This window comes from Mobula hypostoma, chromosome 5 (genome assembly GCF_963921235.1).
Source record: "Mobula hypostoma chromosome 5, sMobHyp1.1, whole genome shotgun sequence".
Classification (NCBI taxonomy): domain Eukaryota; kingdom Metazoa; phylum Chordata; class Chondrichthyes; order Myliobatiformes; family Myliobatidae; genus Mobula; species Mobula hypostoma.
The window spans coordinates 95,220,208-95,245,285 of record NC_086101.1 but is presented as its reverse complement, the minus strand read 5'-3'; the positions used below and the strand labels follow the sequence as shown (position 1 = coordinate 95,245,285).

Genomic DNA, 25,078 nt, shown 5'->3' with positions numbered 1-25,078 from the left:
GCAGGATTACAAGTGGATTATATAATATGAATGTAAAGAAGGACAAGCCAATGATTGGGCACAGCTGCTGACAGAGCAAAGAGTTAAGTTGTACCACAGTAGCAAAATTCGTAAGGGCAAAGAACGCAGGACTGAAGGTGTTGTATTTAAATGTACGTAGCATTCGGAATAAAGTGGATGAACTCATGGCACAGTTAGAGAGTGGTTGGTATGCTGTTGTGGACATCACCGAATCATAGCTGGAAGAGAGTCATAGTTGGGAGTTTAACATCAAAGGATATACTTTGTATCAAAAGGAAAGGCAGGAAGGCATAGGCAGTGTTCTGGCTGTATTGGTAAGAGATAGAATTACGCCTTTAAAAAGAGGTGACATAGGGTCAGAGATTAACAAGAAACTGCTAGAGTAAAAAAAAGCACATAATGGGTCATATATAGGCCTTCAAATAATAGCCAAGATGTGGGGTTGAGATTGCAAAGGGAGCTGGAAAAGGCATCTAATAAGGGTAATGTCACAGTTGTAATGGGGGACTTCAATATGCAAGGGGATTGGGAAAATCAGGTTTGTATTGGATCACATAAGAGGGAATTTGCTGAATGCCTAGGAGATGCTTTTTTGAGTAGCTTGTACTTGAGCCTACTCAGGGAAAAGCTATCTTAGATTGGATGTTGTGTAATAACCCAAATTGTATTAGTCAGCTTAACATAAAGGGACCCTTAAGAGGCAGTGATCATAGTATGATTGAATTAATACTGTATTTAAGAGGGAAAAGAATAACTCACATGTATCAGTATTGCAATGGAATAAAGGGAATTACAGAGAAATTTGGGAGAGAAGCATGCCCAGGTGGATTGGAGGAGAATACAGGCAGGGATGAAGGCAGAGCAGAGAAGGCTGAAGTTTCTGGGAATAGTTCACAAGGCGCCGTATAGATATGCCCCACAGAGGAAGATGTTCTCAAATGCCAGGGCTAGGCAACCGTGGCTGATAAAGGAAGTTAAGACCGTGTAAAAGCCAAGGAAAAGGCATATAATGTAGCAAAAGTGAGTGGGAAGTTGGATGATTGGGAAGCTGTTAAAATTCAACAAAAGGCAACTAAAAAAGCTATAAGATGGGAAATGATGAAATATGAGGGCAAACTAGCCAGAAATATAAAGCAGGATACAAAAAGTTTTTTTCAGTTATGTGAAGAATAAAAGGGAGATGAGAGTTGATATTGGACCACTGGAAAATGATGCTGGTGAGGTAGCAATGAGGGACAAACAAATGGCAGATGAACTTATCGGGTACTTTACTTCAGTATTTTTGTGAAAGACACTAGCTGTATACCAGAGGTCTGTGAGGGTTAGGGAGCAGGAGTGAGTGCCACTGACATTACAAAGCAAAAAGTACCAGGCAAACTCAAAGGTCTTAAGATGGTTAAATCACCTGGACCAGATGGACTGCATCCCAAAGTCCTGAAAGAGGTTGCTGAAGAGATAATGGATGCATTAGTCATGATCTTCCAAGAAATAACTTGATTCTGGCATGTTCCTGGAGTACTGGAAAATTACAGATGACATTCCACTCTTTAGGAAGGGAGGAAGACAAAAGAAAGGAAATTATAGGCCAGTTAGCCCAACCTCAGTGGCTGGGAAAGTGTTGGAGTCCATTATTAAGGATGAAGTTCCAGGTACTTAGAGACTAATGATAAAGTAAGTCAAAGTCAGCATGGTTTCTGCAAAGGGAAATCTTACCCTCCAAATCTATTAGAATTCTTTGAGGAAGTAACAAGCAGGGTGGACAAAAAAGAGGCAGTGAATGTAATTTACTTAGATTTTCAGAAGGCATTTGATAAGTTGCATCACATGAGATTGCTTAACAAGATAAAATCCTATGGTGTTACAGGAAAGATCCTGGCATGGATAGAGGAATGAATGACATGAAGGAGGCAATAAGTGGGAATAAAGGGGGCCTTTTCTGGTTGGCTACTGGCAACTAGTGGTGTTCCTCAGGGGTCAATATTGGGACTGCTGCTTTTCACATTGTTCTTCAATGATTTAATAGTGGAATTGATGGCTTTGTGGCAAAGTTTGTGGATGATACAAAGATAGGTGGAGGGGTAGGTAGTGCTGAGGAAGAAATGTGATTGCAGCAGGACTTGGATAAATTAGAAGAATGGGCAAAAAAAGTGGTAGATGGACTATAGTGTTGGGAAATATATGATAATGCATTTTGGTAAAAGGAACAATAGTGCAGACTAATATCTACACGGGGAAGCATTAGAGGTGCAAAGGGACTTCGGAGTCCTTGTGCAAGACTCCCAAAAGGTTAATTCACAGGTTGAGTCTGTGGTAACCAAGGCAAATGCAATGTTGGCATTTCTTTCAAGGGAAATAGAATACAAAAACAAGGAGATAATGCAAAAGCTTTATAAGACACTAGTCAGGCCACATTTGGAGTATTGTCAACAGTTTTGGGCCCTATATCTCAGAAAGTACCTGTTGTCATTGGAGAGAGTCCACAGGAGGCTTACGAGGATGATTTCCAGAATGAAGGAGTTAACATATGATGAGTGTTTTGCAGCTTTGGGCCTGTGCTCACTGGAATTTAGAAGAATGCATGGGGATCTCATTGACACCTACCGAATGTTGAAAGACTAGATAAGGTGGATGTGGAGAGGATGTTTCCTCTGATGGAACACACCCTCAAAATTGAAGGGCAACCTTTTAGAACAGAAGTAAGGAGCGATTTTTTTAGCCAAAGGATGTTGAATCAGGGGAACGCTCTGCCAAAGAATGCGGTGGAGTCCAAGTCCATGGGTACATTTAAAACGGAAGCTGATAGCTTCCTGATTGGTCATGGCATCAAAGGATATGACTAGAAGGTAGGTGTATAGAGTTGAATGTAATCCGGGATCAGCCACGATGAAATAGCAGAGTGGACTTGATGGGCTGAATGGCCTGATTTTATTCCTATGTCTTATGGTCTTATGGCCTCCTCAGCCATCTGTGGCAATAAAATTTACAGATTCACCACCCTCTGGCTAAAGTAATTCTTTCTCATCTCTTTTCAAAAGGGATGTCTTTGTATTCGGAGGCTCTGAATTTCAGTGTGTGACTGCACACGACGGGAACAGCTTAGCTTGGAAGGTTTCTGGATGAAAATTCCATGAAGTTCTGGTAATGAAGTAAGAAAGTACTTGGTCACGGAATAGGAGTTACCAATGAATATCAGGCAGGATACTGGGATAATTCCACACTTTTACTCAAGGTAGTATCATAGTGACCTAGGCTTAGAAAACACGGAGCAAGGACCTTCAGCTCAATTGTCCATGATGTCTGCTGGAGCTAGTCCCCTTCCCTGTGCTTGTCCTATATCTTTGACATATTTCCTATCCAGGTACCTGTTCCACTGAGACATTCAGATCAACCCAAGTGAGCAGATTGATCAATACTTTACCGCCTCATTCACAAACAGGAACTTGCATACTTCAGATACACAAGAGATTTTGGAGATGCTGGAAATCTTGAGTAACACACACAAAATGCTTGAGGAACTCAACAATCCAGCTGAAGGGTTTTGGGCTGAAAGTCAACTGTTTATTTCGTTCCATAGATGCTGCCTGTCCTGCTGAGTATCTCCAGCATTTTTGAACATAGAACATAGAAAATAGACTACAGCACAGCAAGTCTCTCCAGCACATAATGTTATGCTGGCCTTATAAACTACTCTAAGATCAATCTAACCCTTTCCTCATACATTGCCCTTCATTATTTTGTCATCCATGCACCTTCTTAAATGTCCCTAATGTATCTACCTCTACCACTACCACTAGCAGTGTGTTCAACACACCTAACACTCTTTGGGGAAAATTCTTACCCCTGATATCCTCCCTTATACTTCCTTCCATTGATTTACATTTCCAATCAATGTAAAATTATGCCCCCTGGCGTTAGCCATTTCTGTTCTGGGAAAAATGCCTCTGGCTATCCACTCAATCTCTGCCTGTTATCATCTTGTACTCCCCTGTCAAGTCACCTCTCATCCTCCCATGCTCCAAAGAGAAAAGCCCCAGCTCACTTCATCTACCTGCATAAGACCTGCTCTCTAGTCTAGGCAGCATCCTGGTAAATCTCCTCTGCATCTTCTCTATAGTTTACACATCCCTCCTATAATGAGGAGACCAAAACTGAATAAAATATTCCTAGTGTGGTCTAACCAGGTTAATTCAATCCCCCGACTAATGAAAGGCAAGACAATATATGCCTTCTTAACAACCTTATCTATTTTGTAGGTGCAGCTTTCATAGTTCAGCAGTTTGCAGGCACTGAGCAAAAGAGAAAAGCTTATGACTGAAGAATAAATGGAACAGAGGAGATTTCGGAACAGAAGACGGAGTGCTGCCAGTTTAGCAATATCCTGGTTATTGGTATAATTTGCCACTGTTCATTGTCCCAGTGTAGGTGAATGGTTGGAGAATTGGCAAGGAATTAATCAGCATGTTAACAGGAATAGATTGCAGGGAGATAGGATGTAATAGGACTGACCTCCACCCTCCATTCCATGCTCTCTTCTCACTGCTGCCATTGGGAAGGAGGTACGGGAGCCTCAAGTCAAGTCCCACACAACCAGGTTCGGCACAGTTATTACCCTTCAACCATCAGGCTCTTGAACCAGAGGGGATAACTACACTCACTCCAACAATGAACTGATTCCAAAACCTATGGACAACCTATAGACTCACTTTTAATGTTCTTGATTCTTGTTGCTTATTTATTTATTATTATTATTACCCTTTTCTCTTCTTTGTATTTTCTGAGTTTATTGTCTTTTGTTGTGTGTGCTTTCATTGTTTCTATTGTGTTTCTTTTGTATTTACTGTGAATGCCTACAAGAAAATGAACCTCAAGGTTGTATGTGGTGACATATATGTACTAAAATAATAAATTGACTTTGAACTTATGAACTCCAAGAGTGGCATTTAAAAGGCTGTTTTATCAACATATGTGTTTGCAGGGAATGAAAGGATATGTACTGTGTAGAGTCAGAAGAGATTTATTTTATTAGGTATCATGTTTAGCGCAGTTCTATATTCTAAAGATTAAACATTTAAAGATTAGCTTTATTTGTCACATGTACATCAAAACATCAAAACATCAAAACACAGTGAAATGCATTGTTTGCGTCAATGAGCACCACAGGCTGAATGTGTGCTGGGGCAGCCTGCAAGTGATGCCATGCTTCCTGTACCAACACAACACACCCACTGCTTACTCGCCCTAACCTGTGCATCTTTGGACTGTGAGAGGAAACTGTAGCTCCCCGAGGAAATCTACATGGTCACTGGGAGAATATAATAACTTCTTACAGAAAGCTTTGGGAATGGAACTCTGATAGTTGAATACTGGTACTTCGAACTTTTTGAGCTATTTAAAGAATGATTGACAAACAATGTGCAAAAAAAAGTGCAAATAAAAAAAATAATGAGAACGAGTAGTAAAGAGTCCTTGAAAATGAGTCTGTAGGTCATAGAATCAATTCAGAATTGTCATGAGAGAAATTATCCAAGGTGATTCAAGAGCCTAGTAGTTGTAGGGCAATAATTGTTCCTGAACCCTGGTGGTATGGTCGCTAAGGCTTGTGTATCTCCTGCTTGATGGTATAGCAAGAAGAGAACATGGTCTAGATTGACAGAGATCTTTGATGATGCTTTCTTAATTCAGCGCTCCATATAAATGTACTCAATGGAGGAGAGGGCTTTGCTTGTGATAGGCTGGGCCTCTGTCCCCCACTTTCTGTTGTCTTTTTTTTCATTCCTGAGCATTGGTTTTTCCATATCAGGCTGTGATGCAACCAGTTTGGATACTTCCCACTGTGCATCCATAGAAGTTTGTCAAAAGTGGGTGAGCCCCAGCGTCTGTTGAGAAAATTCCTAGGCTGCAGTGGGGGCAGGGGATAAGGTTGCTAGGCTCTATTGGAAATTCCAGATCTTCTCTGGCCATGAAAGATACTGTATGTCACATGTGTCAGTTTTTTTGTTCCAGGCAGACAGAAAATGTGGTACTTTCATTCCAGAAAGGAACAGCCAAATAAAGCAGCTTTGTGAGTTTAACACCAGTGGTAGAGAAATTACTGAAGATATTCTGAGGGTCAGAAATAATCTGCACTTGGAGAGGCAGGGATTGAATAAAGATAGTCAGCATGGTTTTGTTAAGCTGAGATCTTATCTAAATAATTTGATTTAATTTTTCAAGGTGTTGGTGAGTGGAGTATGGTTATTGGGGTGTTTATGATGTAACTGCAAAAACCTCACAGTTAGAATCCCAGTGGTAACAAGCTTACTGTTAACTTAAAAAGGCAAGAAATGGTTGAACAAAGAATCATCCACGTACCTATCTGAGTGCTTCTTAAATGTACCATATTACCTGTCTCAATCACTTCCTTTGGCATCTCAGTCCATATACACAACACCTGCTGCATGAAAAGATGCTCTTCAGATCCCTTAAAAACCTTTCCCCTTTCACAATAATTTATGTTATTTAGTTTTAGACTCAGTTACCCTGGGGAAAAGACTGCTACAATTATTTTTATCCAAACTTTCAAGAAACAACTTACTGAAATTAACTGATGGATACTTACCATCACCATGGCATCGTAACGGTCCAAGCTTGAAGATAGCTTCTGAGTTCATCTTGTTAATGTCTCCAATAATAATTTGAGTCACAGGCAAGTGGTCTTTGTATGAAAGGATCCCTGTATCATTGGTCCTGCAAAAACCAGGGGAACAATCAAAATTACTCCCTAGTTCCATAATAATCATCATTGATTTATATGAAGTGACTGTGTCCAGATCAACTTTAACTTCAAGTTCAAGGCTATTGTCATTTAACCGTATACACGTATACTACCAAATAAAACAATATTCCTCCAGACCAGGTTGTTCAGCACAGTAAAGTAATATTACTATAAATAAGTGAACAAATAACAAAATATATTCCAGAAGATACATTAATGACACGTTAAATAGTAAACAGAATAATGCTACTGGTGTTTCATAGTGCTACTAGCTAGTGCCAAGGAGTTCAGTAGTCTCATGGCACGGAGGAAGAAGCTGTTTTCCATCCTAACAGCCCTCCTAATTCTAGAGTACCTCTAGCCTGATGATAGGGGGTCAAAGAGGTTATGGGATGGACGGGAGAGATCCTCAACAAAGCTAAAGGTCCTGCGTACACACTCTCCTGATAAATATCTCAAAATGAATCCATACAGACTACAGCCAGCTTTGGTGATCAAATGTGATTTCAGGGCAGTAAGAAAGAATTGAGTTCCAACATCACTCTAGACATTTAAGTCTAGCTTTGTTTCTGAACTTACAAGCCTGTTGTCAAAAATCCCATTGCACTATTTTAAGACCAGTAGATGAATTCTCTCTGGTGTACTGGTTAAGGTGCTTCTCTAAACCAAAATTATCAAGTTAATATCAAGTTTATATCATAGTTTTGTTTGTAGGAGTTTGCTGTGCACAGAATTACTGTCACCCTTCATCCGCATATGTACTGCTACTTTACACTTACATGCCACACCTCATACCGACACCAACACCGACACTAGTTCCTCCTGCCTTGGAACGTAGGAGAATGATACCCCCTCTCACGGCGAATTACTATATGACACTGTGACACAGTCATAGAATTGGCAAAGATGTGGCAGATGGAATATAGTGTAGGGATGTGTGTGGTCCTGCACTTTGGTAGAAGATGTAGACTATTTTCTAAATGGGGAGAAAATTCAAAGATCATAGGTGCCAAAAGACTGGACCGTCCTTGTGAAGAATTTCCTAAAGGTTAACTTGCAGGTTGAGTCTGTGCGAAAGAAGGCAAGTGCAATGTCGACATTCATTTCAAGAGTACGAGGATGTAAGAGCAAGGTCGTGATGCTGAAGCTTTATAAAGCATTGGTCAGATGATACTTGGAGTATTGTGAGCAGTTTTGGACCCCTAATGTAAGAAAAGATGTGCTGGCATTGGAGGGGGTCCAGAGGAAGTTTGCAAGAATGATTCCAGGAATGAAAGGGTTAACTTATGAGGAACGTTTGATCGCTCAGTGCCTGTACTCACTATTGTTTTGAAGAATGAGGAGGGATCTCATTGAAATCTATTGAATATTGAAAGACCTGGAGTGAATGGATATGGAGAGGAAGTTCAGGACCAGATGGCACAGCCTCAGAATAGAGGGCATCCACCTAGAACAAAGATGAGAAGGATGGTGGTGAATCTGTGGAATTTATTTCCATGGATGGCCTTAGAGGCCAAGTCATTCAGTATATTTAAAGCAGAGGTTGATAGGTTCTTGGTTAATCAGGGCATCAAAAGTTACAGGGACAAGACAGGAGAATGGGATTAAGAAGGATAATAAATCAGCCATATGGAACAGTGCAGCAAACTCAATGAGCCGAGTGGCCTAATTCTGCTTCTCTATCTTATGGTTTTATATGATCAGTCTATGCCTATAAGCTGATCTAATCTATATTCGGCAACACTCAAACATTATTTGTACAATCTGTTTTGTAGCATTGCATTTACAGTATATTTATTGTTTATAATACTTATTGTGGGTTTTTATGCTGCATTAAATCTTGAGTAACAATCATTTTGTTTCCTTTAAGAATGTTTACTGAAGAATGAGAATCTTGAATAACATGTAAAACAAAATCACAATGGCTGCCCAATGTGTGTTTGTGTTGAAAATTTCTTAATTTTATGACTCCAGTGTATGCGCAGTGAAGTGTCATGCCGAGAGAACAGTCATTGTTTAGACAACCTATCAATTGCTAATTAAACAATTATTAATTATTTGGCCCTGGTTCCATGGTAATCAATTAATCTATTAATCGGACCATTCATCAGGAATTGGCCTAAAGCATCAACTCTTTATTCCTCTCTATCACTGCTGCCTGACCTGCTAAGTTCCTCCAGCATTCAGTGTGTATTATTTTGTTTTTCCAGAATCTGCATACCCTCTTGTGTTTATGACATAGCTACAAAAAATCTAGCAGTTAGAATCCCAGGGGTAACAAGCTTACTGTTAACCTTTATATTTTTTTAAAAAAGCAAGAAATGGTTTGAACAAAGAACCATTTTTTAACTGAAGCTGCCGTGTTGTAGTTTAATGAAATCATATTTCACACAAGTGTGACATTTGTCATGTGAAGTACAGATGAAGCCCACCAAAGCTTGGCTAATTATCTGAAAAATAATGGCTATGTGTAAGGAATGACAGATTGTGATCAAACAGATGGGTGTGAAGGATTGACATTTAGAATAGCAGCTGCTTGTGAGGGCACAGCTGGCTGTGTACAAGTGAGGGATTAGCAGAGGTTATATTCAGTGGGTATTACCAGATGAGCAGTTTACATCTCTGCCAATAAGTCAATGGGGAGGTGAGTGTAAAAGATGCAGCCAATTACTTTATTGCTTCCTTTGCTCAACAGCTGAAGACTGTTGGCACCCTGTTCTTTGATTAGTGGTCATGTTGGTGAGGCACAACTTAGTGTATCATGTGCACTTCTGGTCACGCACCTACAGGAAAGACATCAATCAGATTGAACGAATACTGAGAAAATTGACAAGGATGTCGCTAGGACTTGATAACCTGAGTGATAGGGAATGGTTGAACAGGCTGGGACTGCGGCTGCACAGGAGAGTGGGGGAGATTAGAAAAGAGGTACACAAAATTATCATTATCATCATCATCATCATCATCATTATGTGCCATGTTGTATGAAGTTGAAGGTCACGGTCTCATGACCATGATTGTTCTTGGCAATTTTTTTTTTGGGCAATGGTTTGCCTTTGCCTTCTTCTGGACAGTGTCTTTGCAAGATGGGTGACCCCAGCCAGTATCAATGCTCTTCAGAGATTGTCTGCCTGGTGTCAGCTGTGCCCTCATGAGCAGCTGGTATTCTAAATGTCAATCCTTCACACCCATCTGTTTGATCACAATCTGTCATTTCTTACACAGAGCCACTACTTTTCAGATTATTAGCCAGCTTAGGTGAGCTTCATCTGTACTTCAAATGACGATGGGTACCTTGCATCTGTCTTGACCGTGGAAGACACTAGCAGTGTGTCAGAGGTCCATGAGTGTCAGGGAGCAAGAGTGAGTGCCATTGCTATTACAAAGGAAAAGTACCAGGCAAACTCAAAGGTCTTAAGGTGGATAGGTCACCTGTACCAGGTGGACTACAGCCCAGAGTCCTACGAGAGTTTGCTGCAGAGATAACGGATGCATTGGGCATGATCTTGCAAGAATCACTTGACTCTGGCATGGTCCCGGAGGACTGGAAGATTGCAAATGTCACTCCACTCTATAAGAAGGGAGGAAGGCAAAAGAAAGGAAATGATAGGCCAGTTAGCCTAACCTCAGTGGTTGGGAAAGTGTTGGAGTCCATAATTAAGGATAAGGTTTCGAGGTAATTGGAGATTAATGATAAAATAAGTCAAAGATAGCATGGTTTCTGTCAAGAGAAATCTTGCTGACAAATCTGTTAGAGTTCTTTAAGGAAGTAACAAGCAGGGTGGACAAAGAAGAGGCAGTGAATGTCATTTACTTGGATTTCCAGAAGATGTTTGATAAGGTGCCACACATGAGGCTTCTTAACAAGATAAAATCCAGTGGTGTTACAGGAAAGATGCTGGCATGGATAGCGGAATGGCTGACAGGCAAGAAACAGTAAGTGGGGATAAAGGGGATCTTTTCTGGTTGGTTGGCGGTGACTACTGGTATTCCTCAGGGTTTGGTATTGCGATAGCTACTTTTCACATTGTTTGTCAATGATTTAGATAATGGAATTGATGGCTTATGACAAAATTTGTGGATGATATAGAGATAGGTGGAGGGGTAGGAAGTGTTGAGGAAGCAATATGATTGCAGCAGGACATGGACAAATTGGAAGAATGGGCAAAAAGTGGCAGATGGAACACAGTGTTGGGAAATGTATGATAATGTATTTTGGTAAAAAGAACAATGGTGCAGACTATTATCTAAATGGGGAGAAGGTTCAAACATCAGAGATACAGAGGGACTTAGGAGTCCTTGTGCAAGACACCCAGAAGGTTAATTTACAGGTTGAATCTGTGGTGGTAAAAAAAAAGGCAAATGAAATGTTGGCATTTATTTCAAGGGGAATAGAATATAAAAACAAGGAGAGAATGCTGAGGGTTTATAAGACACTAGTCAGGTCGCACTTGGAGTATTGCCAGCAGTTTCAGGCCCCATATCTCAGAAAAGATGTGTTGGCATTGGGGAGAGTCCAGAGGAGGTTCATGAGAATGATTCTGGGAATAAAGAGGTTAACATACAAGGAGCATTTTGCAGCTTTGAGCCTGTACTCACTGCAATTTAGAAGAATACGGGGGATTTTATTGAAACCTACCGAATGTTGAAAGGGCTAGATCGTGTGGATGTGGAGAGGATGTTTCCTATGGTGGAGGTATCCAGAACTAGAGAGCACAGCCTCAAAATTGAGGGGCGACCCTTTAGAACAGAGGTTAGGAGGAATTTTTTTTTAGTCGAAAAGTAATAAATCTCTTTTGTGGAATGCTCTGCCACAGACTGCGGTGGAGGGCCAAGTCTGTGTGTATAGTTAAGGTGGAAGTTGATTGTCTCCTGATTGATCAGGCTATGAAAGGATATGGTGAGAAGGCAGGTGTATGGAGTTGAGTGAGAGCCGGGATCAGCCTTGATGGAATGGCGGAGCAGACTCGATGGGCTGGATAGCTTAATTTTCCTCCCATGTCTTATGGTTTTATGGACAAATGTCAGAGGACTTGGGATGTGCACCAGCTGCTCATGTGACCATCTGCCACCTGCACTAATGGCTTCACATGACCCTGATCGTGGGGGGTGGGCTAAGCAGGTGCTACACCTTACCCAAGGGTGACCTGCAGGCTAGCAGAAGGAAGGAGCATCTTACTCCTCCTATGGAAAAGATGGATCTCCAAACCACCACCTTCTGAGGGGTAGAGATAGGCTAAATGCAAACAAGCATTTTCTACTGACCTTAGGTGAGTCTAGAACTAAAGGTGAAAGGCGGAATATTTAGGGAATCTTGAGGGATCACTTCTACACTCCGAGGGTGATGCCAGTGTGGTACAGGCTGCCAGTGGAAATGGCAGATGCAGATTTAATTGTAACATTCAAGTAATGTTTGGATAAATACATGAATGAGAACAGTATAGAGGGCATGGTCCAGATGCAGATCAAAGGGACTTAGCAGAAGGACAATTCAGCATGGACTGGTTGGGATGAAGAGCTGGCTTCTGTGCCAGAGTGCACTGTGACTCTCTGACTCCATGACACTAATTTTGAAATTCATCCCTGTGGTTTCGATATCTCAAGCAAAACGAATACTTTATGCCCACCTTGAGCTGGCTAGAATGAGTTATCTTCTTAAGTTACCACAATCCATCTGCTGAAAATGCCCCCACAAAGATTTTGGATAGAGAGCTTCACTGGACAGATAGGGCTCGTTGGCCATGGTTGCCAGTTCATCTAGAAGAAGGAAAACTCTGGTCTCAAACCTCTGGTGCCTTGCAGCTATACCCACTCATGGAGAAGGCTTTGGGAGTAAATCCTGTGGAAAAATCCGGGGCTGGAGTCTCTAAGGCAGTCTTTCGCTGAGTTCAGTGCTGACTGGCAAGTCCTCCAACACCACTGGAGCCAAACTGCATGGGCCTCCGCCATTCCTTTGGATTCATCAGCTGCATAGAGAGGGGGCGACTGCTGCATGGGCAACAGCTTGCTCTCCGTATTGTACTGCCCTGGCTTGCGTACTGATTGATGGCAACAATATAGACAGCTAAGGCACAACCTCCATGGTGGACCCCAACAAATGGAGGGCCACAAGAGAGCTCCAGGATTCAGAGCCAGTGACAGTGGAGAACCAGAAAAGTATGTTCAAATAAGTATGTGGTAACAGAGATCATAGGCTGGAAAGTTGAGTAACCTAACTGAGCAGCTGTAGTACATTATGTAGACAGTACACTATAGCACTGAGGGCTAGTCATGGTGGTATATTCAGGGTGGCTAGTGAGCTGCCAATCCAGCAAGTTGTTTTGTTCTAAGTGGTCCTTAAGTATTGCCACAGGAGACCACAGTTCTGGAGGAACCCAGCAAGGCAGGCAACATCTAAGGAGTGGCTGAAGGAACTACATTAAGGCCCTCCATTTGCTGGGTTTGACCCTGGATATCGCATCCTAGCTGATACAAGCCAGGAGGTAAGATATAGAGAGTAAGCTGCTGTCCATGCAGTGGTCTGCCCCTCTTCATGCATCTGATGAATCCAGCAGAGCCTGATACAGTTTGGCACCAGCAGCACAGCAAGAGTTGCCAGTCAGTGTTGAACTCCAGGAAGGACTGCCTTAGGGAAGCCAGCTCGGGATTTACTCCTGAAACTTTCCCCATGAGTGGGTATAGCCACAAGGCAGTGTAGGTTTGAGATCAGAGTTTTCCTTCTAGATGAGCTGCCAAGTTCGGCTGAGGAACCCCACCTGTCTGAACAGGTACATTAACACCAGTTACAGGTACATGGGCAGGAAAGATTCGGAAGGTTATGGAGAAGTGTGAGCAAGTGAAGCTAGCTCAGTGGGGCACCCTGGTCAGTGTGGAGACCAGCTGGGCTATTTCCACTCTGTATGATACTATGACTCTAACAAGTGACCGTCAGTGAGCTGTGTCATCTCATGGGACCCATATCCTCGGTCCTGGGCTGGTAGACCCACTTTAAGTGTTGAGGGTGCAATCCGTGCATTATTTGCTGAGAGTTATTGAGGGATGATTTATTTGGAGCGGCAGAGTCTGAGTGGAGTTTCGATAAAAGCTTATAAAATTTTGAGAGGCATAGAGCACAGAACAAGCCCTTTGGCCGTGATATTGTGCCCACCCTTTAACCTGCTCTAACCCTTCCCTCCTACATCGCCTCCATTTTTCTATCATCCATATGTCCCATCTATCTAAGAGTTTCTTAAATGCCCCAAATGTATCTGCTTCCACCACCATCCCTGGCAGTGTGTCTCCACCACTCTTTAGGTGAAAAACCTACCTCTGACATACCCCCCATTCCTTAAAATTATGCCCCCCTTCATATTAACCATTTCTGCCCTAGGAAAAAGTTTCTGGCTATCGACTCTTATCTATGCCTCTTATCATCTTGTACACCTCTATCAAGTCACCTAATATCCTCCTTCATTCCCAAAGCGCATCGATAGGCAGCCTGTATTTTTCTCCCAGTGTCGAAATGTATAATTGCAAGGGCAAGCATTTGTGGGGAGAGGTGAAAAGTTCAAAGGAGATGAGTGGGGTAAACTTTTTTAAAACACAGTGCACTGAATGCACTGCCAAAAATGGAGATGGTGACAAGTACAATGGATTCATTCAACAGGCTCCTAGATAAACACATGAAAATGCAGAGAATGGAAGCATATGGATATTGTTCAGGCACAAGGGGAAAGACAGCTCGGCCCAAAACAGTGACTATTTATTCCTCTCTATAGATGCCGCCTGACCTGCTGAGTTCCTCCAGCATTTTGTGTTTGTTGCTCTGGATTTCCAGCAACTGCAGAGAATCTCTTGTGTTTAAAGTTTAAAAGTCATAGCTTAATGCATTTGCCACAACGTTGTGGGCCAAAGGACCTGTTCCTGTACTGTACTGTACAACGTTCTATATTTGCTGCTGCTGCATGTACGTGTCCATGTGATGGGTAATAGATCTTGCAGAAGTAGAGCACAACCTCTGAGATCACAGCATGTGTCAGGAAAGTCTGTGGATTAATTTACAGAGGATCCAGAAACATACTGGCATATTTCATTAAGGGTCTACTAAGTAACCTGTCATTTTCATCAATCAATTTTCTAATAAATTGCTGCATAAACACGGTGAGGCCCAATAGAATTTCTGAGAAATTTTATTTACAGAGTTATCACATAACTCCAGCAAATTAGATGCTACTACTGCTGCATAACCTTTGTCATAAATAGTAAGCATGATAACCAATTTATCTACAGCAAAATTTCACAAACAGGACTTGTTACGCTGAAGCACCTGTGTTGTGCATCTCAGTGATGAATGAAGAACTTGCTATATATTCTATCTTTTGTAATGCAGATTGAGTGATCTACAGTCACTGGCTACTTTATTAGGTGCCTCCTATACCAAATAAAGTGGCCACTGAGTGGATGTTCGTGGTCATCTGCTGCTGTAGCTCATCCACTCCAGAGATGCTCACCTGCACACCACTGTTGTAATGTGCGGTTATTTGAGTTACTGTCACCTTGAACCAGTCTGGTCGTTCTCCTCTGATCTTTCTTATTAACAAGGCGTTTTCACCCACAGAACCGCTGCTCACTGGATTTTTTTTTGTTTTTTGCAACACTTTCTGTAAACTACAGAGACAGTTGTGAATGTAAATCTCAGGAGATCAGCAGTTTCTGAGATACTCAAACCACCTAGTCTGGCACCAACAATCATCCCATGGTCAAAGTCACTTAAATCACATTTCTTCCCCATTCTGATGTTTGGTCTGAACAACATCTGAACCTCTTGAGAACATCTGCATGCTTTTATGCATTGGGTTGTTGCCACATGATTGGCTGATAAAATATTTGTAATAATGAGGGTATGTACGGGTGTACCTAATAGAGTGGCCACTGAGTGTATTTTGCATGAAACACCAGCCACGTTCCTCTTCACACGCAGTGTTAAGTAACCAGAGAGTGATTAATTTTGTCTCAGGGAGACAATCTGAGCATTTGCGATGAAAAGGGATGAAAAGGACTCTGCAGAGAGTGGTGCGGACAGCCCAGCGCACCTGTAGATGTGAACTTTCCACCATTCGTGATATTTGCAAAGACAGGTGTGTAAAAAGGGTCCAAAGGATCATTGGGGACCCGAGTCACCCCAACCACAAACTGTTCCAGCTGCTACCGTCCGGGAAATGGTATCGCAGCATAAAGGCCAGGACCAACAGGGTCCAGGACAGCTTCTTCCACCAGGCCATCAGACTGATTAATTCACACTGACACAATTGTATTTCTATGCTATACTGACTGTCCTGTTGTACATATTATTTATTACAAATGAATATAAATTGCACATTGCACATTCAGACAGAGATGTAACATTAAGATTTTTACTCCTCATGTATGTGAAGGATGTAAGAAATAAAGTCAATTCAATTCAATCACAGAGGTCTGATTTGAACTGTCAGAGACACTTTGGATCAGTCACCATGGAGATAGATCCTTTGGCACAGCTGCTCCATGCCAACCAATATGTCTGTCCAAACTCATCCTATTTGCCAGTGCTTAACCCAAATCCATCAAAACCCTTCCTTTCCACCATGCCTTCCAACTGCTATTTAAAATGAAAACACAAGAAATTTTTCAGATGCTGGAAATCCAAAGTAACACACACAAAGTGCTGGAGGAACTCAGCAGGTCAGGCAGCATCTATTGAGATCAATGAACAGTCAATGTTTTGAGCCAAGAGCTCTCTTCACGACTGCTTATTTATTTCCTTCAATGCTGCCTGACCTGTTGAGGTACTCCTGCATTTCGTATTTGTTTAAATCTTTTTTGTAGCTGCCACCACCACTTCCCCTGGTAGCTTATTCCACTTACATACCACACTCTGTGCAATAATTTTACTCCCCTAGTTCCTATTAAGTCTTTTCTCGCTCATCATAAATGTATGCCCTCTAGTTGTTGATTCCCCAACCCTGGGTAAAAGTAGCTCCATTGCTTTATCTACGGCCCTTGCAATTTTACATTCATCGATAAGATACCCTCTCAGTCTCCATCACTCCAAGGGAGAAAGGTCTCAGTCTGCCCAGCCTCTCTCTAAAACTTGGGCCCTTGTGTTCTGGCAACATCCTTGTAAGCCTTTTTACACCCTTTCCAATTCAATAACATCTTTCCTATAGCAGGGTAATCAAAACTGAACACTGAAGTCTGTTCTTCAATCTTTGTTTTGTATATCCATCATTTGCTCTCTTTGTACGTTGTTTGTCCGTCTGTAATGTTGGGTGCGGTCTTTCATTGATTTTATTGTGTTTCTTGTTTTTACTGTGAATGCCCAGAAGATTAATCTCAGGGTTCTATCTGGTGACATATACTGTTTGTACTTCGATAATAAATTTACTTGAACTTTGGATGGTGACTTCACAAGTATTTCTGACATTACAGCTTCAATACCCAACGGTCTGATCGATGAATTCCAGCAAGCGCAAAGCCTCTTTCACCACCTCAGCTGTCCCATGATCTACAACAGATACTGCTTAACTCACTCAGATCCTCCAGTGATTTGATTATTGCTCGGTATTTCAGCATCTGTGGTCTTGCGTCTCTCTGGTTAACTTTGTCTCATTGACAAGTGAATCCAAACGACGACACCTTGGATAATGCAACAATTGGGTTCTACCGTAGCGTAACGGTTAGCGTGATGCTATTACAGCTTGGGACATCGGAGTTTGGAATGCAATTCCAATGCCATCTGTAATGAGTCTGTACATCCTCCTTATAGAATGCGTGAGTTTTCTCTGGGTGCTCCGGTTTCCTCCCACAGTCCGGTTGGTTGTTTAATTGGGGGTTGCTGGCACGACGTGGCTCCATGAGGCAGATGGGCCTGCTCAGCGCCATATAAAAACAGTAAAATATTACTCATCTGTGTACTGGGGGTTCTGCATAACCATCAGGTTCAATGATTCTTGATTCCCAACTGACATGTAAAACCTGAGTTCCTCTGTTGGTCAGGATTGACTATGGATGTTGTATCCCAGTTGCCTACATGATGAGCAAGCCAGGCACCAGTGGCATTGCAGGAGTTGACAGACAGCACTGAAGTCAACGTAAGACTGCCTTAAGGTCTCCAGCTCTGGATTTTTCCTCAGGTTTACTCCAAAAGTCTTCCGCATGAGGGGGCATGAGGTTTACTCCAAAAGTCTTCCGCATGGCAGTGGAGGTTTGAGATCAGAGTTTTCCTTCTCCCGGATGAGCTGCCCCATCTGCCCAAAGCAACTGGTTTTAAGCCACCTTTGCCCCTTATCCTGTCTATAGAAACGGTTCTGTTGGGCTGAGCAGCTAAGCCACATGTGGAGGCCAGGAGCTAGACTTGGTTGTTGGAGGATATTTGAGATTCACACCATTGGGAGGACTTAATAGGTAGTGAGAGTTTATCTTCACTACCACCCCTGGCTATAACCAACCTTAAGGAACCATGTAAAAACCATTCTAATTAACCCCTCTTCACACACACCCCACATCTATTACCTCAGTCACTTCACTGCACTGTAAACACTTTAAACCACTTTTTATAATACTGTTAGATTGTAAATGTGTGTTTGTACGTTGTTGTTTTTTGTTGCATGTCACACCAACGTACTGCAGCCAGTTCCAAAAACATGTAAATGTATATGGCAAATAAACTTGATCCTGAAAAGTTTTTTTGATACATCACAGAACTTTTGAAATCCTGACAGTTTTATTTGTACTGGCACTGTATGAGCGAAATGGTACTTATCACATAATAATATGTTCAAGAGACTTCAGTATTCTATTTATAATTTAATATATTGATAATAGGAGACCTTCCCCACACCTTTTCATTTTGTCGCCTTCCTTTCCAGTCTTGATGAAGGGTCTTGGCCTGAAACATCAACCTTTTATTCAGGTTCATAGATTGTGTCTGACCTTCTGAGCTTCTCCAGTATTTAGTATGTGTTATTCTATTGATAAATTACTTTACATCCTAATCCAAATGCAATGGCTCTCATCATATTGACTTTGTACCCCTAGGTCTCTTTCAAGAACTCACTGATGAGGTTACACTATACATAGTTGAAAAAATGACATTTCTGGTCTCGCTGCTCTACTAATGATGCTGTTAGAACAACAGCCCCCAACCTGTAGTGGGTGGTAGATTAGCAGATTTATTACAGGGCTCCAGCTGACGTCAGTACTGGACTGAAGCTTCTGCAATGCTGGCGTGACTGTAAATGTTTTAGTAGAGACTTCCCTTCACAAAGACCTCAACAGTGTAGACTCTCTGCTAGTTAACAGATATAAAGACAGAGCCTCATGTTGAAGTGGCTGACTGACTATATATTCATTATATTTTACAGCAGAGACACAAGAGATCCTGCAGATGCTGGAAATCAAGTGCAACACACACAAGATGCTGGAGGAACTCAACAGGTCAGGCAGCATCTATGGAAATGAGGAAACAGCGTTTCGGACTGAAACTCTTCACCAGGACTGGAAAAGAAGGGGGAGGATGTCAGGGTAAGCAGGTAGGGGGAGCAGGTAGGGGGAGGAGAGGAGAGGAAGGAGGGCAAGGAAGGTAATAGGTGAAGCCAGGTGGGTGGGTGATGGTGAATGAAGACAATGTGGCAGTGGTTGCAACCTGTGTGAGCACGTGATCGAAGAGTTGGAGAGCAGCAGCAATCACAGAGGGGAAGCAATGGGAGAGGGTTTCTCCGGAAGAGACGATTAAAACTTCTTCAGGCAAAGTGATGCAGCACAGCATGAAAACAGGCTCATCACAGGCCCAGTTCATCTGTCTTCCAGAGCCAGTCCCATTTGCCTGCTTTTGGCCCATATATCCCTAACCCTTTCCAATTCCTGGACATGTCTTAACTACAGTATCTTTCAAATACTGTAATTGTGCTTGCCTCTACCTTTTAACAGCTTATTCCGTTGTCCCACATGTCACCAAAGAGTCTGGCAAATTTCCGCAAGTATACAGTGGACAGCATTCTGGCTGGTTGCGTCATTACCTGGTACGGACGCTCCAATGAGCAGGATTAAAAGAAGCTGCCAAGGGCTGTAGACTCAGCCAGCCCCATCGTGGACACCATGGGCACCACAGTCGTGTAGCAGTTAGTGGGATGTTATTACAGCTCTGTTCAGCCATCTGTAAAGAGTTTGTATCTCCTCACCGTAGAAGGCGTGGGTTCCTCTGTGTGCTCTGATTTCCTCCAACAGTCCAAACATCTACCAGTGGGTAGATTAATTGGTTATTATAAATTGTCCTGTGATTAAGTTAGAGCCAAAAGGGCCTACTCCACACAGCATCTCCAATCAAATAAAGAAAATCTTCCCCACCATTGAGGACAAATCCACTTTAAACCTTTTCCTTCCGATGATTGGATGAAAAAGCAAAAGCACATGGAACTGTCCCTCTGACCAGGAAGCAGGTTAACACGCTAAGTAAAATCAAGGAAACAGGGTTGGGAAAATTGTGGAGGTAATGTTGTGGCTGGGAGACTCCTATAAATGCACTGAGCAGCTGGGAAGTTCTTGGCTGCTCCATAAAAAAATGCCAAATATCAAAACATTTTAGCCAACAGTTTGCTTGGCTATCAAATGCCCCAAAATATGGATACAACTGTGCTCAAGGTATGGTGAACAGGCTACCAGCTAATTTTGTACGGAGGTCCAAAAATAACATCAAGATCCTCAGTTGCAAAGAGATAAGTATTTGCTTCAGGTTACTGCCCTCAATGCTTTGCAGATGTCCTTACTGAAAAGATTGACACTGGGTAAGAAAGTACAACACAGACACATTAAATTGGTTTTGCTCTTGGTTTTGGTTTATTATTGTCACGTAGGGTACAGAAAGAATCTTGTCTTGCATAGTGATGATATAGATCAGGTCACTATTGGGTGCATTGAGCAAGAATAAGGTAAAACACTGACAATAAAGTGTAAAAGACAAAAAAATAAACTCTTCTAGGGCTTTCGGACAGGTTCAGGTATTGATTATAATGGCGGGAAGCCTGAGAAGAGTTTATTCATCATAAACACCAGGAAAGCACCAGATACCTTTTTAAAGTGTAGAAGCTACCGAAACAGTACAGTGCAGGTGAATGATAAAGAGAAAGATAGATTAGGACTTTTGGTAAAATGGTGGTCACAGCAGCCTCTAACAGATGGTGCAAATATTTGCCTTGAATACTTTTCCTGTGATCATAAGACCCCGTTGGACACTGGCAATACAAAAGCTGCAATTCCCGTTCATTAGTTCATTGGTGACAACGATGGCAGTGGTACTTCGTGGCCTCAGTTGTTGCAAGGTCAAGGCCCTCTTGCTGTGCCGTCACCCATTGCAGCCAGTTAGGGGAGGAGACACCAGAGACAGTGTTGGGACAGAATAGAGGTGCGACGGGCTTGCTGGGATCTATGCTGGGTTGGGGGCTGGTCCGTGAAGACCAGCTTTCCTGTTGACGCTGCTCTCCAGTGTTCGCTCCCTGGAAAACCAGCTGTAATGCCTTTGACTGTGGTTAACCCAGCTTATTCTTGCTGAAATTTGGCTCCAAGACAATATCCCATGCACCTTCAATCTTTAAGCCATACCACTCAGGGAGCTGTACTAATATTATTTTGTGACTATATGTGTTATCATAGCAAAATGAGCTGTGCATGACTATATGTAACGTGTTTTGCTCATTGGTCTCAGGGAAATGTTTCATGTACACGTATATTGTTGTACATGTATGCGGTTGAATGACAACTGAACTTGAACAACAAAGAAAAATTTGCTGGAAGAACTCAATGTGCCAAAGAGCATCTGTGGGAAGAAAGGATTGTTGATCAATGCAGTGCTTTGACCCAAAATGTCCATAATTCCTTTTCTCCTACAAATGTCACTTGACCCATTGAATTCCTCTCGCAGATTGTTTGTTAATAAAGCATTGCTACCTGGCAGTTAGCTTTATGAAGTTGGGAAATACTGAATGTGTCACATTTAGACTGAAAGGATTTGCAAAATAAACTCAAGAGATTCTGCAGATGCTGGAAATTCAGAGTAACACACACAAAATGCTGGAGGACCTCAGCAGGTCAGGCAGCATCTAGGAAAATAAATAAATTGTCAATGTTTAGGGCTGAGACCCTTCACCCAGGACTGGAAAGGAAGAGGGAAGATGCCAAAATAAAAAGGGGGGGAGAGGGAAAGGGGGACAGGCTAGAATGTGAGGGGTGAAGCCAGGTAGTGGGAAAGGTAAAGGGCTGGAGAAAAAGAAACCTGATAGAAGAGAGTGGAGAAAGGAAAGAAGGAAGGGCACCAGAGGGAGGTGATGGGAGGTGAGGATGTCAGAGGTCAGAGTGGGGAATAGAAGAGGGAAGGGGGAAAGGAAAAGGAAAAAAAAGAGAAAAACAAAATTAGCAGAAGGAGAAATCAATGTTCTTACTATCAGCTTGGAGGGTACCTAGACAGAATATGAGGCAAAATAAATAAACTAAAAATAAAAATATTACAGTGTTTAAGATAAGTATTTGGATAGATACTTGGTTAGGAAGGCATGTAGAGTCATACAAGTCTAAAGCAAGCAAAAGGGTTTAATTTGGTTAGGCATCCCTGTCAGCAGGGACAAAGGGAAAGATTTCTATACTGTCTATTTATATGATTTTATAATTGTATGAAATGACAATTCTCCAATCCAATATAACATTCACCCAGATTATGCTGGTGGAACGCAGCAGGCCAGGCAGCATCTATAGGAAGAAGTCCAGTCAACGTTTCGTCAGGACGAAGGGTCTCGGCCCGAAACGTTGACTGTACTTCTTCCTATAGATGCTGTCTGGCCTGCTGTGTTCCACCAGCATTTTGTGTGTATTGCTTGAATTTCCAGCATCTGCAGATTTCTTCATGTTTGCGTTCAGCCAGATTATGTTCTGTGTAGCTGGCTGGATTTTATTGTGGCATAAGACTAAATTAGGTAACAGGTAGCATTACTTCCTAGCATTGGGGAATTGAATAGGAGGTGCTTTCACAAATTAAAAAGGCTTGTTGCAATTATATCAATAATCACCATGCCTTAATTGCAGCTTTGTGTCTAACCATGGGAATGACTGAAAAGAGAACAGCAGACTTACATACTAAAACATTGCACACATACATGCACAAACAAAGGTAATGATATTTATGAAGCAATTTTGAAATCTCAGTGGAACAGTACTAATGAGGTCCATAACTCCATAAAATCAATATTATGCAGGCATAATATTCTCTACTATATCAAAAGGCTATATTTCTTTCCTTTCAGTTACAAAGGATCTTGTTATGTCTTATTAAATGTAATTGTGGTATGTATTAAAATTCAGCAAAAAATTATTTTGTAAATAAAAATCATCTCAGCTTTCAACAAAGTTTGTGTTAAGCAAAATATCCATGGGTTACTAGCTTTAAGTTAGTGTATACTGGTAACAGTGTTCTTTGCAAAACAAGTGTGCACACACAAAATGCTGGAGGGACTCAGCAGGTCAGGCAGCGTCTATGGAGAAGAGTGAACAGTCAACATTTTGAGCTGACTCCCTTCAGGACTCATCTGAAAAGATGCACGTACATGTGCATGCAAGCATAAGATTCAAGATTTGTCATTCTTCGGTACAAAATTATAAAAGAGAATGAACTGATTGTTATTCTGGTACAGATCTGCATACCCATTCCTGTGTGCATACACTCACACATGTGCATGCACTCACATGTTGCTCCATTCACGCATGTCCCCACACACTACGTCCGCTAATGTCTGTACCAGGAAACCATCACAAATTCCTTATTGGATTGAAACATGGGGCCAAGCTTCGGGGAGAATGAAGAAGGGCTCTGAGCGTTTCCTCATCAGAGGAGCAGAAGTTCCTCTCTACAACCTTCCCTGGTCCAGACACCCCTCCAAGCCTACCCACTGCTTTTAATGTGACCCATCGGACCAAATCTTCCTGACTTCTATCCCACCCGTTTTGCACTCAAAACGTAAAATACAAAGCTCAGCCATTTATACTCACATCCCTAAGCCCATGTTTCTGCTCCACTTTAATCTCCTTCAACCCTATTTCAATTAAACCTGCTCCCCTATTATTCTATTCCTTTTGGCTTATGCACTAATCTCCTTCTCTTGTGTATCAACGTTGATCATTTCAAACAACTCCATTGGCAGTGTTCTTCATTTTCTCCTGAATTTTCCATGGGCTTAATGAGTGCATATCATACATTTCAGGTGCTGGTTTTGATGTCTCTCCAAGCGTAAGTACCATCTCTGCACCTACCCAATTCCCACTAGGATGGACTATAGATATATTGTGGCTAAAATTACACGTCTCTTGTTAGCAGAAAAGGAGCATCATAGTGGCAAACAATAAAAAAGTTTGTCCCAGGTCCAGCACTAACAGTGACATGCAGTAAAGATAGCATATTATAATCTACCCTTGAACTTCATTCCGTTGAGTTCAATTAACCTGGCACGCAGATCATACACTACAGGACTACCTAAAACTACACAAAGTGGTGGAGACAGCCAGTCTATCACAGACAAAGCCATCCACATCACCAAGCACATCTAGAAAAAGCACTGTCACAAGAAAGCAACATCCATCATCGAGGACCGCCAACATCCAGACCATGCTCTCTTCTCACTACTAACACACCACCACAGGTTCAGGAACAGTTACTAACCTTCAACCATCAGGCTCCTGAACTCCACTCTCCTCAACTCTGAACTGATTCCACGTCTTCGGAACTCACTTTCAAGGACTCTACAACTCGTGTCCTCAATATTTATTTATTTATTTATCTATCGCAATGGGAGGTGGAGCGAAGTTAAGGTGGTGCTAAACGGCAACTCCTTTGCTTGCATCTTTGGAAACAGCTCTATTTCCATCTTGAATATTTTTATCTTTCCTTTTCAGGGTTCTTTTGAAGACCCCAATCAGGAGTTACACGCTGACTTTGGTTCTCTCGGGGTTCCATGACTGGCCGTTGTTGTTCAAAGGCTCGGTCTTAGAGTCCGGCTCGGATTCGGAAGCCTAGGATCTCAGGGCTCTGGAGATGGGCGGATCTGGTGTCACGGCAGAAGATCCGTGTGTCGTCGGGGGTGTCAGAAAATCCACTGCTGTGTGCCAAAAAATCCAGGATCTTTGAGATCTTTGAGAACAGAGCTCGGAAAAAGCGACGTAATGAACTTTTAACATCGTAAACCAACAAGTTGTTTGTTATGTTTCCCCGCTCACTGGGAAAAATGGAGAAACCTCCTTCTCCCTTATTAG

The 25,078-nt window shown here is 42.1% G+C and overlaps 1 protein-coding gene across 1 annotated transcript in view; it reads right to left on the bottom strand.

The window, feature by feature from the left end:
- The window catches only part of LOC134346865 (contactin-associated protein-like 5), a 1,591,243-nt gene that overhangs the window by 472,077 nt on the left and 1,094,088 nt on the right, over window positions 1-25,078 (bottom strand). The window contains exon 15 of the mRNA XM_063048670.1: window positions 6,620-6,747. Within this exon, the coding sequence (XP_062904740.1) occupies window positions 6,620-6,747 (128 nt within the window). The remainder of the gene's footprint in view (window positions 1-6,619; window positions 6,748-25,078) is intronic.